The following is a 15,833-nucleotide window of genomic DNA, read 5'->3' as shown; positions in this document are numbered from 1 at the left end:
TGCCACACATCTGTCATCATTCACCCATTCCAAACCCAAATCTGTGAAACCTACAAGCTGAATATTCTAGCCGCTCTTTTCCACATAATGACAGTGAATGGGGACCGGTGCTGTCAGGCTCCCAAATGGACATAAAAGAACTATAAAAGTGTCACCAGTACGGTGGCCCAGGGGTGCACGGCACAACTAAAGTACCAAAGCAAATAAACGCTGACCTGATTGGAGAAATCAAAGTGTGCTAGAAAAAGGGATAGAAGATGTCAACATAGTGTTTATGTCAAATAAATGAATCTAATTTAATTAAAATAAACCAGATGTTCAGAAACAAAGTAATAAAATAAGAAAAATGCTAAAAAAAATTAACAGTGAGTATTGGCGCTGACTATCACACCGGGAGTGGCGAGTTTGAATCCAGGGTGTGTTGAATGACTCCAGCCAGGTCTCCATAGCAACCAAATTGGCCCGGTTGCTAGGGAGGGTAGAGTCACATGGGGTAACCTCCTCGTGGTCGCTATAATGTGGTTCTCGCTCTCGGTGGGGCGTGTGGTGAGTGACTCCAGTCAGGTCTCCTTAGCAACCAAATTGGCCCGGTTGCTAGGGAGGGTAGAGTCACATGGGGTAACCTCCTCATGGTCGCTATAATGTGGTTCTCGCCTCGGTGGAGCGTGTGGTGAGTGACTCCAGCCAGGTCTCCTTAGCAACCAAATTGGCCCGGTTGCTAGGGAGGGTAGAGTCACATGGGGTAACCTCCTCGTGGTCGCTATAATGTGGTTCTCGCTCTCGGTGGGGCGTGTGGCGAGTTGTGCGTGGATGCCGTGAAGAATAGCGTGAAGCCTCCACACGCGCTATGTTTCCACGGTAACGCGCTCAACAAGTCACGTGATAAGATGCGCGGATTGACGGTCTCAGACGCGGAGGCAACTGAGATTCGTCCTCCACTACACCAACACGGAGGACTTAGAGCGCATTGGGAATTGGGCGTTAGAAATTGGGGAGAATAAATAAATAAAATTAGAAACAAATTTAATAAAAAAAATTGTCAAAACGTACAAATTAATTGATAAAATCAATTATTAAAAAACAAAAATGTATATATTTATTTTCTGTTTATTTTGTTGTGTAATGCACCCCTGAGCCACCGTACGACGCCTCTTGGTTCACTATATTCCAAGTCTTCTGAAGTCATTATGGTGCGTTCACAAACAACATGAAGAAAGTTTGACCGCTGGATTATTATAAACGTGTGTTTAAACCCGCGAGTATTCCCGCTTCTCTTCCGGACAAGGACAGGAGGCGGGGCTTCTACGACTTGGTTCATATTGAAGTACAACCAATAGCTGGAATCAAGTAGATATTACCAAGAAATATTTCAACTTGCGCAAATACGCGAATGAAGCGATTTCACGTGTTCGCGCGATTCGCATCGACTTTGTATGTAATCGTGCCGCGCAAAACGCTCGCTTCGTGTTGTATGTGAACGCACCATTACAGTCCAAGTAACGTTAAATTCACCTTTTGTGCTTCACAGAGGAAAGTACGTTTGGAACTACATGACGATGAGTAAATGATGACAGAATTTTCATTTTTGTGTAAACACAATGTGTCCCTTTACGACTGACCTGTATGTGTACGGTCCGATCTGTATGACGGAGGGTTTGTCTCCATCCAGAACCTCATTGGGATTTGTTAGATTGAAGAAGTAAAACTGCATGTAAACGGGTGGTGGAGGGTTTTGCCACACTGAAAATGATTCTGTTCCATTTTCCAGAACTACTTCCTGTTGCAGAAAGTGCATTGTGGGTAAAGAGGACCAGTTCACTTAATGAACGCAATAATTTAGGAAGAGAAACACACTTGTATTTTTGTCACATGACAACAATATTTCGACCTACATGTTGGTTGCGCCACATGACTATTAATAATATTTAAATATATTAATGTTAAACATATTAACATACTTCCGACTTCAACTGTCATTATGAAAAAAAAATAAAAAATATATAATAATAATAATAATAATAAATTTCAAACTCAATATTTAACCTAAATTCAGCACTTATAATGTTAACACTAACAAACAAACAAAAAAAAAAAAAAAATATATATATATATATATATATATATATATATATATATATATAAAAGATGCTCTTTTTTTTTACGTAATAGTGTTTAATTTCTTTGACACGTATATTTCAAGCGCAACAGTCGAAGCATTTCTATACAGGTCACAAATGAACATGTTTTATGTACATAAACTATAATCATGCACTGACCTTCTTTATCCTGTTGTTTAAGAGATTTTGAAAGACCTGCGACAGAACCATCGCGATCCCGGCGATCAACAGCAGAATACACAACACTCCGGTGCTGTAAATACAGCAGGCCTTGAGCTGCATGACCCGGTTCGGTTCGGAGAGAGAAAGAGAAAGAGAAAGCAGCCCCGTTTGGACTGAATATTTACATGTGTGTCAAGAACTCTCAGCATTAGTGTGAGCACAAGTAGAGTGTGAAACCAACATTGGGCGGGAATAACTGTTGATTAACCTGATATTCCACATTATTCCTGCAGGGGGCGCTCGGCGGCCCACGGTGCTGAAAACTCCATTGTGCCACATACAAATCTGTGTCTAATTAAAGACTTTTATACAATAGAAAGTGTTATCGTTTAAATCGTTTTATTGTCAAAAATGGTTTCCCCTGAAGTTAGTTATATTAATTGCAGTATACACGATTTAATAAACTCCTTAACTGGCAATCACACTTAACTGTGATTAGTCCATTCTGACGACCGCTGAGAAAAGTAACACGTATCACGTGACAACGACAGCCGTTAAATCTGATCCGTAATTTATGCCTGAATTAAGACACTGAGAATTTTTTTTTACACTTTTAATTGAAAAATAAAAACGGTCGAAATACAAGATTTAGTATTAACCCTTGTGTGACCTTTTTGTCTTTTCCGTTTTGGTTTTTCGATCATTTTGGCCGTGTTAATGCCAACATTTGGCCAAACCAAAGGTGTGTATTTTGGGGGGAATTTTGAAATGTATACTTCAGTTACTATAATACATATATAATACACTGTGTACGCAAAATAGTTGCACTCGGGACCTTCATTGAAACCCGTTAAAACTGCAATATTTGATCCCAGTGCCATTAAAGTATAAAATCATGAATTATATGATATTATATTTTCATTCCGGAGCTCTGACTTCAAAATTAAATGTTTAATATTTTCCACCAGATGGCGCCATTTTTCTCATGTTTATCCTGTGGAGCAAATACAAACTTCTCCCCTATTCTCTGTTTACTGTATTATAGAGACCTGCAGGACACCTGAATAAACTATAAAGATAAAATTGTGTGTGTGTGTGTGTGTGTGTGTGTGTGTGTGTGTGTGCGTGTAGTGAGCTAAAGCACATAACTGTAAATCAGAAGGTCGCTGGTTTGATCCCCACAGTCACCACCATTGTGTCCTTGAGAAAGACACTTAACTCCAGGTTGCTCCGGGGGGATTGTCCCTGTAATAAGTGCTCTGTATAATACATTGGTACTCAGAAGGTTGCTGGTTTGATCCCCACAGTCACCACCATTGTGTCCTTGAGTAAGACACTTAACTCCAGGTTGCTCCGGGGGGATTGTCCCTGTAATAAGTGCTCTGTAAGTCACTTTGTATAAAAGCATCTGCTGAATGCATAAATGTAAATGTAAAAAACAACAGTGACATTATGTAAACAAACTGGCATTTAAAGGGTTGAAATCCTGAAAATGAATGAATATTTGGTAGTTTTAAAAAATAAACTCATTGAAAGTGGAAAATAATATTAATATATAATATTATTATGGCAGTTTTTGACGCGGAACTTTTTGTCCTCTAAGGACCTCTGAGTAACTGTTAATTTGCGACCGTTTCCCCTAAACGCAGCCCAACTAGAGACCCACTCTTGTGTCTGCCGTTCCGCTCTTTTTATTTCTAGCTAAGAGCGATATCATCTCGGGCGCCTCCGCCTAATCTATCACAACACATACGTCATGTATTTATTTAATACTTCCTTTGCTGTTCTATAACACATCGCTCACTCTGTGTGCCCTGCTCGGATCTGGGGGAAAAATCTGATATATACTAAATTGATCTAAATGAAACAGGTTAATGTTGGGCTCTTGCGCCGAATTAAACAAAGGTTTATCAAAGCAAGTCAGTCCACTCGGCGGTCATCTTTGGAACGCCTCGAAGCAGCTGTTTTCTATGTATACAAGCGGTCTGAATGTACAGCTCATATTTACTTGAATTGGGAATGACCAAAATCTACAAAACGGTCGGTCAAGATTACAGTTAAATAACATATTTCAAATCAGCAGTAAAATCTGAAAACACCGGAATTATAAATTGTATTTCTTTTGCTATTTTTCAAGTCTGGTTCAGCTACTGCACATGCGCGTTCTCGAGTTTATTGACGTGCGACGTCTGTATCTAAAAGGTGATTGGCTCATTTACACGTAAGGCGGGACGTGCTATTTTATTTACATCCGCCATATTGGGCGTTCCAATTTCTTTATTTTAGTACAAGTGTGGTCCGTCTCTGCTAAACTTTCTCAAGTACATTATTGCGTGCTTATAAGTTCTGCAATTGATTATGGTGGCATATGGAACAGCAAGTGATTCACTACTGATGAAAATAGAATATATTCGAGAATATAAGTTTTGTGTGTTTATAAATTTATATAAGAATGGGCTGTCCATCCGCATCGCTGTTCCAAACTCCAGTTCAGTTGATTTACCAACCGTGAAAACACAAGCGGAGAAGAAGAACTGGCAAGTCACGTGACTCAAGTGTGCAACTGCGCATGCCCAGTGCCGTTGGTGATTCCAGTTTTTCTGTTGCTGTTTGACTAATCTGTGTCTACTCTGCTCTTATTTTCCTTTCAGTTTCTGTTCGTGTTCAGCTGTAGATTTCTCTGGTGAGTTACTTTTGTGTTTCTGGTGTAGGGCGTTTAATATTATACTGAAGTGAAAGTTTAAACGGGACCAAAACAGCATCAGTGAAGTTCTGAGAATATGAAAATCAGTCCAAAAGCACGTGATCTATCATTCTTGTGTTTATCTGGAAATTAAAGTGCTTCATTTACATTAAAGGAATATTACAGGTTCAAAAATAACTCGACTCGTTCCTCCTGTTCTTTTAAAAAGCAGAAATGTGTGTTCCAGTGAGACACTTCCAATGCAAGTCAATGGGGTTTAATCTGTAAACATTAAAACACTGTTTCAACAGTATAGACATAAACAATATGTGTGTTAACATGATTTTACTGTCATTAAATCACTTATTAACCACATCTGTGTAAAGTTATAGACATATCAAATTTTACAACTTTGTTGCCATGACAACGTAAACCATGAACAACAAAAAGAATCATAAAAACAGTTTTTTACAGCTCAAATAATACACAAGATTTCACAGAAGTAATTTAAGTGCTTTTATAAAATCATAAGCTTCACATTTCTGCCTTTAAACCGTCCTAAAATTGGCTCCATTGACTTCCATTGTAAGTGCCTCACTGGAAAAGAAATGGTTGAAGATTTTATTTGTGATAATTAATATAATGCCACAAATGCTATTATCATTAGTTACTGTACTAATGATGTACATCCTGGTTCTTGGAAATATCAGGATATTTTGACATTTCCGGGCATTACGTAAAATCATGGAAATGCATGACATGCTGGTTAGTTTGTCTCCCGACCTGGCACACTAATTAATAATAATTAATAACTTGTGTTTGCAGTGAGATCTTCATTGGTTTTAAACACTGTGTCCTGATCATGGCGTCTGAGGACGGTCTCATGTCTCCTGAATCGACCGTCACCTCGCTGTTGGCCACATCAGGACATCTGCGGAGCTCTTTAGTCCCGGAGCCCGTCCCGTCCATCAGATACAGAGACAGACCGTACGTGTCGGCGTCCGAGGCGCTGGACGCTTACATCGCTGATTTCCAGAGAAGTCTGCGGGATTCGGAGACATCGACAGGGAAACTGGAGCTGGCCAAAGAAATATCAAAACCTCATCCACGAAACCGAGATGGTAAATGAGAACAATTTCATCTCGAGATGCACCAATAGAGAAACCAATGCTTATTTTTATAGGACGATACGGTGATCTCACACAAATCGATGACAAATGTCAAAGCATCATATACAATTTAAATAATAACATTATAAAGTGCTGACCAGCATTTTAAAACCCCAAGATACTTCAAATGGATTTTGTTCATTTTTGGTTTTCGTTCCTTGAACTGTTTTTAGTCCCTGATCAAAACATTAATCAAAACAAGTGTGCTTTTTGAATATGAAAAAGGCGTGATATTTTAATGCAAATTTAAAGGGACAGTACACCCAAAAATTAAAATTCTCATCATTTACTCACCCTCATGTCATCCCAGATGTGTGTGACTTTCTTTATTCTGCTGAACACAAATGAAAGTTTTAAAAGAACGTTTCAGCTCTGTAGGTCCATACAATGCAAGTGAATGGTGACCATAACTTTAAAGCTCCAAAAAGCACATAAATGCAGCATAAAAGTAATCCATAAAACTCCAGTGGTTTAATCCATGTCTTCAGAAGCGATATGAGAATCAGATCAATATTTAACTCCTTTTTTTACTATAAATCTCAGTTTTTGACCAGTAGCTGGCTGAATGTGAAAGTGTAGATTTTTCTTATGGATTACTTTTATGCTGCCTTTATGTGCTTTTTGGAGCTTCAAAGTTCTGGTCACCATTCACTTGCATTGTATGGACCTACAGAGCTGAAATATTTTCCTAAAAATCTTCATTTGTGTTCTGCAGAAGAAAGAAAGTCTCACACATCTGGGATGGCAAACATTTTTGGGTGAACTGTTCCTTTAAGCTTAATCAGATCAATCCAATAATTAAAAAAGAAATAAGTGGTACTTTGACTTCATGCCTAACTTGTATTTTTATTTGGTTTGATTTGTGCAGTCCTGAAAACAAGTTTGACTGATGGCGAGCTGAAATTCCTGAACATTCCCATCAGGAATAGAGACTGTGATCGCCTTAGTGTGACCACTGATGACCTCGTTGCTCTCCCAGCAGACGGATCGCTCCCCGTGACCCGCACCTCTGCCCTCCTGTCCCAGTCAGGGAGCTTTCCGCTGGGCTTGAGCCTCAACTCGAGCTCCTGGTCTCAATCTCACTTCATGCACCGGCCTGCTCCTCACAGAGCTCCGCCCACAGGAAGAACACCAGCGGGCAGGAAACCCTTCCCTGTGGATGATTTACGGATGGGCGGTTCGCGATCACAGCGTCAAGCTCCGTCCAATCGGACGTATCCACCCGACACGCCCAGATCTCATTTTCTCCCTCGCTGGATGACCAGTCAGAAATCTGAAATGGATTTTTCCGGAATGTCCAGCGTTCCGGACCTCATGTACCCGGGGTGGCTTAAACAGTGTGAAGAATCTTCTGACGCCCCGTGGCGTGATCCAGCTCTATCTGTCAGAGTTCCATCCTGGGTGGGAGAACTGGACACATTCAGTGACACTAAAGAGCACAGAGAGGTCAAAGGTCACTTAGGGGATCTGGATGGCTCGAGTGGTCAATCCAGTCTGAGGGAGCTTCGTTTACAGTTTTCGGAGAAACTTAACACAGCAAAGAGACGAGAGATCGGACAGCTGTTCAAAGGTTTGCCAATTTTAAATAAGCTCCGTCATCTTTTTTATATTTCTCTATCCCCTTTTCTCCCAATTTGGAATGCCCAATTCCCACTACTTAGTAGGTCCTCGTGGTGGTGCGGTTACTCACCTCAATTCGGGTGGCGGAGGACGAGTCTCAGTTGCCTCCGCTTCTGAGACCGTCAATCCACGCATCTGATTACGTGACTCATTGTGCATGACACCGCTGAGACTCACAGCATGTGGAGACTCATGCTACTCTCCACGATCCACACACAACTCACCACATGCCCCATTGAGAGAACCACTAATCACCACCACGAGGAGGTTACCCCATGTGACTCTACCCTCCCTAGCAACCGGACCAATTTGGTTGCTAAGGAGACCTGACTGGAGTCACTCAGCACGCATTAATGCGTTACATCTTTAATGCAGTTATATTTAATGCATCACATCTTTAATGCAGTAATATTTAATGCATCACATCTTTAATGCAGTTATATTTAATGCGTTACATCTTTAATGCAGTAATATTTAATGCATCACATCATTAATGCAGTTATATTTAATGCGTTACATCTTTAATGCAGTAATATTTAATGCATCACATCATTAATGCAGTTATATTTAATGCGTTACATCTTTAATGCAGTAATATTTAATGCGTTACATCTTTAATGCAGTAATATTTAATGCATCACATCTTTAATGCAGTTATATTTAATGCGTTACATCTTTAATGCAGTAATATTTAATGCATCACATCTTTAATGCAGTTATATTTAATGCGTTACATCTTTAATGCAGTAATATTTAATGCATCACATCTTTAATGCAGTTATATTTAATGCGTTACATCTTTAATGCAGTAATATTTAATGCATCACATCATTAATGCAGTTATATTTAATGCATTACATCTTTAATGCAGTAATATTTAATGCATCACATCTTTAATGCAGTTATATTTAATGCGTCACATCTTTAATGCAGTTACATTTAATGCATCACATCTTTAATGCAGTTATATTTAATGCGTTACATCTTTAATGCAGTAATATTTAATGCATCACATCATTAATGCGGTTATATTTAATGCATCACATCTTTAATGCAGTTATATTTAATGCGTTACATCTTTAATGCAGTAATATTTAATGCGTTACATCTTTAATGCAGTTATATTTAATGCGTTACATCTTTAATGCAGTAATATTTAATGCATCACATCATTAATGCAGTTATATTTAATGCGTTACATCTTTAATGCAGTAATATTTAATGCATCACATCATTAATGCAGTTATATTTAATGCGTTACATCTTTAATGCAGTAATATTTAATGCATCACATCATTAATGCAGTTACATTTAATGCATCACATCTTTAATGCAGTTATATTTAATGCATCACATCATTAATGCAGTTATATTTAATGCGTTACAGCTTTAATGCAGTTATATTTAATGCATCACATCTTTAATGCAGTTATATTTAATGCATCACATCATTAATGCAGTTATATTTAATGCGTTACATCTTTAATGCAGTAATATTTAATGCATCACATCTTTAATGCAGTTATATTTAATGCGTCACATCTTTAATGCAGTTATATTTAATGCATCACATCTTTAATGCAGTTATATTTAATGCATCACATCATTAATGCAGTTATATTTAATGCGTTACAGCTTTAATGCAGTTATATTAAATGCATCACATCTTTAATGCAGTTATATTTAATGCATCACATCTTTAATGCGGTTATATTTAATGCATCACATCTTTAATGCAGTTATATTTAATGCGTCACGTCTTTAATACGGTTATATTTAATGCATCACATCTTTAATGCGGTTATATTTAATGCGTCACATCTTTAATACGGTTATATTTAATGCGTTACATCTTTAATGCAGTAATATTTAATGTGTTACATCTTTAATGCAGTTATATTTAATGCATCACATCTTTAATGCAGTAATATTTAATGCGTCACATCTTTAATGCGTCACATCTTTAATGTGGTTATATTTAATGCATCACATCTTTAATGCAGTAATATTTAATGCGTTACATCTTTAATGCGTCACATCTTTAATGCGGTTATATTTAATGCATCACATCTTTAATGCGGTTATATTTAATGCGTTACATCTTTAATGCGGTAATATTTAATGTGTTACATCTTTAATGCAGTTATATTTAATGCATCACATCTTTAATGCATCACATCTTTAATGCGTCACATCTTTAATGTGGTTATATTTAATGTATCACATCTTTAATGCATCACATCTTTAATGCGGTTATATTTAATGCGTTACATCTTTAATGCAGTTATATTTAATGCATTACATCTTTAATGCGGTTATATTTAATGCATTACATCTTTAATGCAGTTATATTTAATGCATTACATCTTTAATGCGGTTATATTTAATGCGTTACATCATTAATGCAGTTATATTTAATGCATTACATCTTTAATGCAGTTATATTTAATGCATTACATCTTTAATGCAGTTATATTTAATGCATTACATCTTTAATGCGGTTATATTTAATGCATTACATCTTTAATGCAGTTATATTTAATGCATTACATCTTTAATGCGGTTATATTTAATGCATTACATCTTTAATGCAGTTATATTTAATGCATTACATCTTTAATGCAGTTATATTTAATGCATTACATCTTTAATGCGGTAATATTTAATGTGTTACATCTTTAATGCGTCACATCTTTAATGCGGTTATATTTAATGCATTACATCTTTAATGCAGTTAAACAAACTCATTCCTCGAGCGCACACGCTTAATGCAGCTAGACTATAACATGATGACTCAAGACTTATTGAATCATAATATATATGTCACTGTGCATTTCTTATCGTGAAGAAAACACAATACTCAGCTTTATTAATAAGAGTGAGTTTGTTTTTTTGTGAGTTAAAGGTGGATTGAAGTGAACAGAAAGGTGAGAGAGGTGAAGTCTTCGCCCCATTATACACGGCAACAAAATACGTTTATATTGTTTTGGCTTGTTTTCCAATATAAATATCTAAAACTAATTTAAAACAACGTACATTTACTTTAGCAGCTATACTGCAGAAGACAATGTTATCTGAGAATGCATTAGCAAATATGACATAAACTAAAAGCTATTGACTATAAAAAGAAAGGACTATATTGTCTCACCCAAACTTCCTGTTGGAAATATTTCAACACAGGAAACCATGTAATGGGGTCTTCAGGAGATGTAACGTCTCTTCTTATGTGTTCAGGTGATCAGGTGGCGTCTCTGATCTTCAGAGCCGAGCAGGTGTTGAACTCTCCTTCTATCCGTCTCTGTGAATCTGCAGAGCAACACAACAGCTCTGGAGATACGGAGGAAGCTCTGGACGCTGACCGATCCTGGGACAATCCACCGGTGACATTGTGAGTGATGAGCTGTGATACAACATGAAACTGACGGCACTCTCTGAGTTAGACATGCAATGTCACACATGCTCCACATAGCCATGTCTTACATAGTGTGATGTATCTATCATGTAGTAAAGCTCCAGTGCCAGTGGGCGGCGATGATGAGCCACCAGCTCCTGAGGAACTGCAGAGGAGCAAGGTACTATATGTGACGCTCATTACTGGGATTGCAGTATGCATACATACATTTCTGTGTATGATTTAAATCTTTATTTGTGTGTAGTCCACAGCTTCCTGTTCATCCGGATACAGCAGCAGGAAACATCCGGGCCCAGTGGAGACTCTCAAACACATGCTGTTCAGTCTGCAGGCCGTACAAAACGACATCAACCAATCAAAAACGTCCAGTGACATCACAGATACACCTGAACACCTGCAGAGAGACACGATGGAGCAGGTGAATGGGCTCACCTCATCTGCCTATTTAAAGCAGATAGATTCACAGTTCAGGGTTGCAAACTTCGAACGGCAGGATAAGGAATTAAAGGAACAGTTCATCCAAAAATGACAATTCATTCAGGCTGTTCTTTTCCATATGTTGAAAGCCAATCAGGCTGTCGAGCTCCAAAAAGGAACATAAAAGTCCATAAATGTACCATAGAAGTCCACAACTCGTGCGCTACATTCCAAGTCTTTTAAAGCGATGCAATAGCTTTGTGTGAGGAAAAGACCGAAATTGAAGTCCTTATTCACTGATAATCCTCGCATGGCACATGACTAAACATGACGGAGCAAATCTGAGTAAATGCAACCACAAATGTACAAAGCACCTTTGAGGACAGGGTGGGATTTCGATTTTCTGAAATAGTTTTGCGTTCCGTCACAGTAAACTTACCATGCTTTTACTAGAGTAACCTATTTTAACAATGATATTCGTTGTGACTTTGACCTCCTGAGTCATCCATATCCATTGAGCTGCACGATTGATTGAATTAAGAATAATATTACTGTGTGGCCACGATTACGAAACCGCAAAAGGCTGCGTGTTGTGAAACAGTCTCCATTCATTCAGAGCTTCAGTCAGCGATGTGTGATCGTGGGGCGCCCTCTAGTGCACCTATTGTGCAGTGCAGCAATTTTAGATGATGTTTATCTTATTACAATATAAATCGGCTTGCCGGGCAGTGAAAGATGCATGAAACCATACTTTCCTCACAAGCGCTTTGGATGAGTAATACGAGGCTGATGAACACTTTTCTTTCCGTGTTTCCTGTAGCGCTTCACGGTTAATTTAAAAACGGCACTGCATGACTTGTGTTTTATGATGTGACGTTTAACCCCAGCTCTGAAATATATTTGCATCCGGAGGTCTTTTGAACAGAGGCATAAAACTTTCGCATTGTCTCGTTACGGAGAACAGCAGAGTAGGCGTATTCTTCTTCTTTGATCCCTAGTCAACGATAGGACAGGGTTTCCTCCGGACCCCATACGCTACTGTGGGTGGCACTGGATTTCGGACTTTTTGATCCATGGCAATGGCCTTGGCATCGCAGAGGGTGGATGGTCGGTTTTTCAGGTCTTCTTCACTTTGTTTTGACCATGTCTTCTTGGGCGCTGCTCTTTGAACTTTCCACTCTGTTGGACGATTTCGCCAGAGAAGCTGGAACGGTGTCCTGGTGATGTTCATTCTGCAGATGTGCCCGAACCATCTCAGTCTTCTTGGTTGGATCGCTTCCTCGACCGTTGACTGGTGGTCGCATCTTATTCGGATGGTTTCATTTCGGATGTGGTCGTGGAGGGAGATACTTAGGATCTGCCGCAGGAGATCATCACCGATCCTCCACCGGGTCGTCTAATGGTTACACGGAGACCTGGAGAGGCCATCAAGCCACGGTGTCCCGCACCCTCTGTGAGATTTGCTGGAGGATCAATGATGATATCGGGGTGCTCAAATCGCCTTTGTGAAGGACGCATGAATCAAGTCACTTACAAGGATATCCTGGAATAAAACGTGCCTCCGTTTGCTCTGACAATGTTCCCAAACTCTGAGGATTGGTTTTCCCAGCAGGACAATGCCCCATGCCACACTGTCAGGTCAAGCAAGGTTTGGATGGAGGACCACCGGATCAAGACCCTGTCATGGTCAGCCCAATCTCCAGACCCGAACCCCATTGAAAACCTCCAAGAACAAGAGGAAAACGGACGGCCACAAGCTAACAAACAAAGACGAGATGCTTGAATTTTTGCAGCAGGAGCAGGGCTGGACTGGGAAGAGAAATTGGCCCGGGATTTAACATGGCAACTGGCCCAAAAGGCTGGGGTTTGGGGGGTGTTCGCTGTCCTTTTCTGCATATCGAGGCGCCGTTTTGTGGTCCGTTCTGCATAACACGGCGGCTCATTTTAGCTTATCGCAGCCCATTTGGTTCATTTTCGCAGCCGACCCAGCGGCCCACTCGGATCTCACGATGGCCAGTCCAGCCCTGAGCAGGAGTGGCATAAAGTCACCCAACAGCAATGTGAAAGACTGGCAGAGGGCATGCCAACTGGCATGAAAGCTGTGATTGAACATCAGGATTATTCCAGCAAATATTGTTTTATAAAATCTAATATTGTGTTGATTAATAATGAATATTAACTTGTTTTCTTTCCATTATTCGAGGTCTGAAACGGCATCTTTTGTGTTATTTTGACCAGTCGTCATTTTCTGCAAATAAATGCTCTAAATGACCATATTTTTATTTGGAATTTGGCAGAAATGTTGTCAGTACTTTATAGAATAAAACACAAATGTTGATTTGACTCAAACACACACCTATAAAGAGTAAACCCAGAGAAACGGTCCACTGTCGGGCATCTTTGGGACGCTCTCGGGACGTTATTTCCAGTCATGCCAGTGCAGCTCCTATCTAATGGAATGGAGAAAGACCGAAATCTCAGAAAACGGTTGGTCAAGATTACGAGCAAAGAACATATTTGAAATCGGCAATAAAATCTGGCAACACCGCTATCATAAATTGTGCTTCTTTACCTCAGATTGCGCTAAACGATGCAGTTTTCAAGGCTAATGCGATGCACGTTCTCAAGATGATGTCTGGATCTAAAAGTTGATTGGCTCTTTTACCTGTAAGGTGGGACTTCCTTCCTTGGTTGGGTGTATCATGGTTAAAATAAGGTTACTGTAGTCAACCTTTGGTTAACGTATTGCGAGGTTACGCAATTCTATTCGCCCTGGCTCCCAACAAATGAGATTTCCCAGCAATGAAATGTCATTATTGTGTGAACTAGTGCTTTTAAAGCCTCTTTTGTTGTTTTGCTTTTAAAGGTTCCTCAGCTGGATGAAACCGTTGCGTCCGCAGACGGCGAGTCCTTACAGAGGTCAGTTAATGAGTTAATGTGCACGGCTGTCATATATCACGAACTGCAGCTGGTGTTCAGTGTTTTCTTCTGTTGCCTTTGATCTCAGAGCTCTTCATCATCTGCAGAAATTAAAAACCCTCGTGGATGACATGAACGAGAGGAACGCCGCAGCAGTGCATGATGGGAGACATGATACAGAGAAGCCTGCGGATCACAAAAAGTGCCAAAATCAACAAGCATTTGTGAATAAATGATCCTACAAACACTATGACATTAAAGAAGTCTTATTTTTGTACACATATAACTGATTATTTGTGCTGTAAGTCGTTCCTCTGAATTAAACATGTTGCCATATATATGTTAATTAATGCATTACATGTATGTTTGCCAGGTCTGATTTCATCTGTTGGAGAATCTGTAAATAATCCTTTGTACTGTATCTGTATGATCGTGTAATTGAATGTTTATTTATGCATTGTTACAATTACCCGGTTAAAACTGGCTGCACTAATGTGTTTAATGCATCTCTGTGAGATTATAAAGAAAAATACTTGAAAATCCGAAATAGAAGTAAATATTTGATGAATATCGCACTACGGCAAAGCCGTTTTAAGTTCAGTCATCCATCGTTTCCCAAAGAATGTCGTTATGGAGATCAGTTTTGGTGGATGATAATGTCGTCCCAGTGTGAAGGAGAGGCGTATCATTGTGTTATCTTTTAATAGGGGTGCATTGATGTGAAAATGTAAATATGACGCATCAATTCCTGAATTTACAGAAACCGTCTCAGATTACATGTGCACCACAAACTTTTTGCAACCAATCTCGACTTTGTCATTTTTCAGAACTGCGTGCATCAATTCGAGCAAAATAAAGCATTTATGCTTGTCTTGACCGCTATATTACGCATGCTGTTATAGGCGTACGCCATTTAATTGTTAGTTCTGTGAAACGAGACTTATCCGCCTGTATTCATTGCTATTTTAATTATGGTTTGTACCTAAATGTTCCCATTAGATGATATGCAAGTGACTGTTACACATGATGATCAACGTTGTATACCGTCCGCTTGGTAGTTTGCATCAAATGCCGAATTTATGTTGGCTCACTAATTAATGTAACATCAATATTGTTTATATATGCAGTCACAGATAAACCAAAGCGCCCTGTACACATTCCCCAAATGCAAATCCTGTTCAGTAAAGATTTTGAATCTTACCGATGTGTGTTCTTTCGTTTAACACAAAGCATGTTTAACACAATGTGTTTAATTTTTTTGAGCCAGTGAATGTACAAGCTGGTGTATTTTTGCATTAAATATGCTAATAAATATATTCCAGAGTAGTAGTTTC

General features: G+C 39.0%; 2 protein-coding genes across 3 annotated transcripts in view; one reads left to right on the top strand and one right to left on the bottom strand.

Annotated features, from left to right (window-relative positions):
* scarb2c (scavenger receptor class B, member 2c) overlaps positions 1 to 2,514 on the bottom strand; it is a 20,916-nt gene extending 18,402 nt beyond the window's left edge. Inside the window, exons 1-2 of the mRNA XM_052105887.1 lie at positions 2,277 to 2,514; positions 1,620 to 1,777 (exon numbers count right to left, since the gene is read on the bottom strand). Of these exons, the coding sequence (XP_051961847.1) occupies positions 1,620 to 1,777; positions 2,277 to 2,399 (281 nt within the window). The 5' untranslated portion in view covers positions 2,400 to 2,514. The remainder of the gene's footprint in view (positions 1 to 1,619; positions 1,778 to 2,276) is intronic.
* A 1,806-nt stretch (positions 2,515 to 4,320) lies between these two features.
* Positions 4,321 to 15,807, top strand: c35h18orf54 (chromosome 35 C18orf54 homolog). 2 transcript variants are annotated; one of them, XM_052105886.1, is made up of 8 exons: positions 4,321 to 4,962; positions 5,788 to 6,083; positions 7,000 to 7,701; positions 10,986 to 11,139; positions 11,257 to 11,323; positions 11,408 to 11,581; positions 14,447 to 14,499; positions 14,607 to 14,684. In XM_052105886.1, exons 2-8 carry the CDS (start codon positions 5,825 to 5,827, stop codon positions 14,611 to 14,613), a joined length of 1,416 nt encoding a protein of 471 aa, XP_051961846.1. In that variant the 5' UTR covers positions 4,321 to 4,962; positions 5,788 to 5,824; the 3' UTR covers positions 14,614 to 14,684. The 2 variants fall into 2 exon arrangements, with proteins under 2 accessions (XP_051961846.1, XP_051961845.1); XM_052105885.1 differs by having other exon boundaries at positions 4,323 to 4,962; positions 14,588 to 15,807.
* The last annotated feature ends 26 nt before the right edge of the window (positions 15,808 to 15,833 follow it).

Source organism: Xyrauchen texanus, chromosome 35, assembly GCF_025860055.1.
Source record: "Xyrauchen texanus isolate HMW12.3.18 chromosome 35, RBS_HiC_50CHRs, whole genome shotgun sequence".
Lineage (NCBI taxonomy): Eukaryota > Metazoa > Chordata > Actinopteri > Cypriniformes > Catostomidae > Xyrauchen > Xyrauchen texanus.
This window is presented reverse-complemented; position numbering and strand designations above follow the sequence as displayed.

What these genes read in the sequence shown, in the direction of transcription:
- c35h18orf54 (XM_052105885.1), top strand. Translation starts at nt 5,825, where the DNA reads ATGGCGTCTGAGGACGGTCTCATGTCTCCTGAATCGACCGTCACCTCG. An exon ending in TCATCCACGAAACCGAGATG is followed by an intron (nt 6,084 to 6,999) that starts GTAAATGAGAAC and finishes TGATTTGTGCAG; the next exon opens with TCCTGAAAACAAGTTTGACT. An exon ending in GACAATCCACCGGTGACATT is followed by an intron (nt 11,140 to 11,256) that starts GTGAGTGATGAG and finishes TCTATCATGTAG; the next exon opens with TAAAGCTCCAGTGCCAGTGG.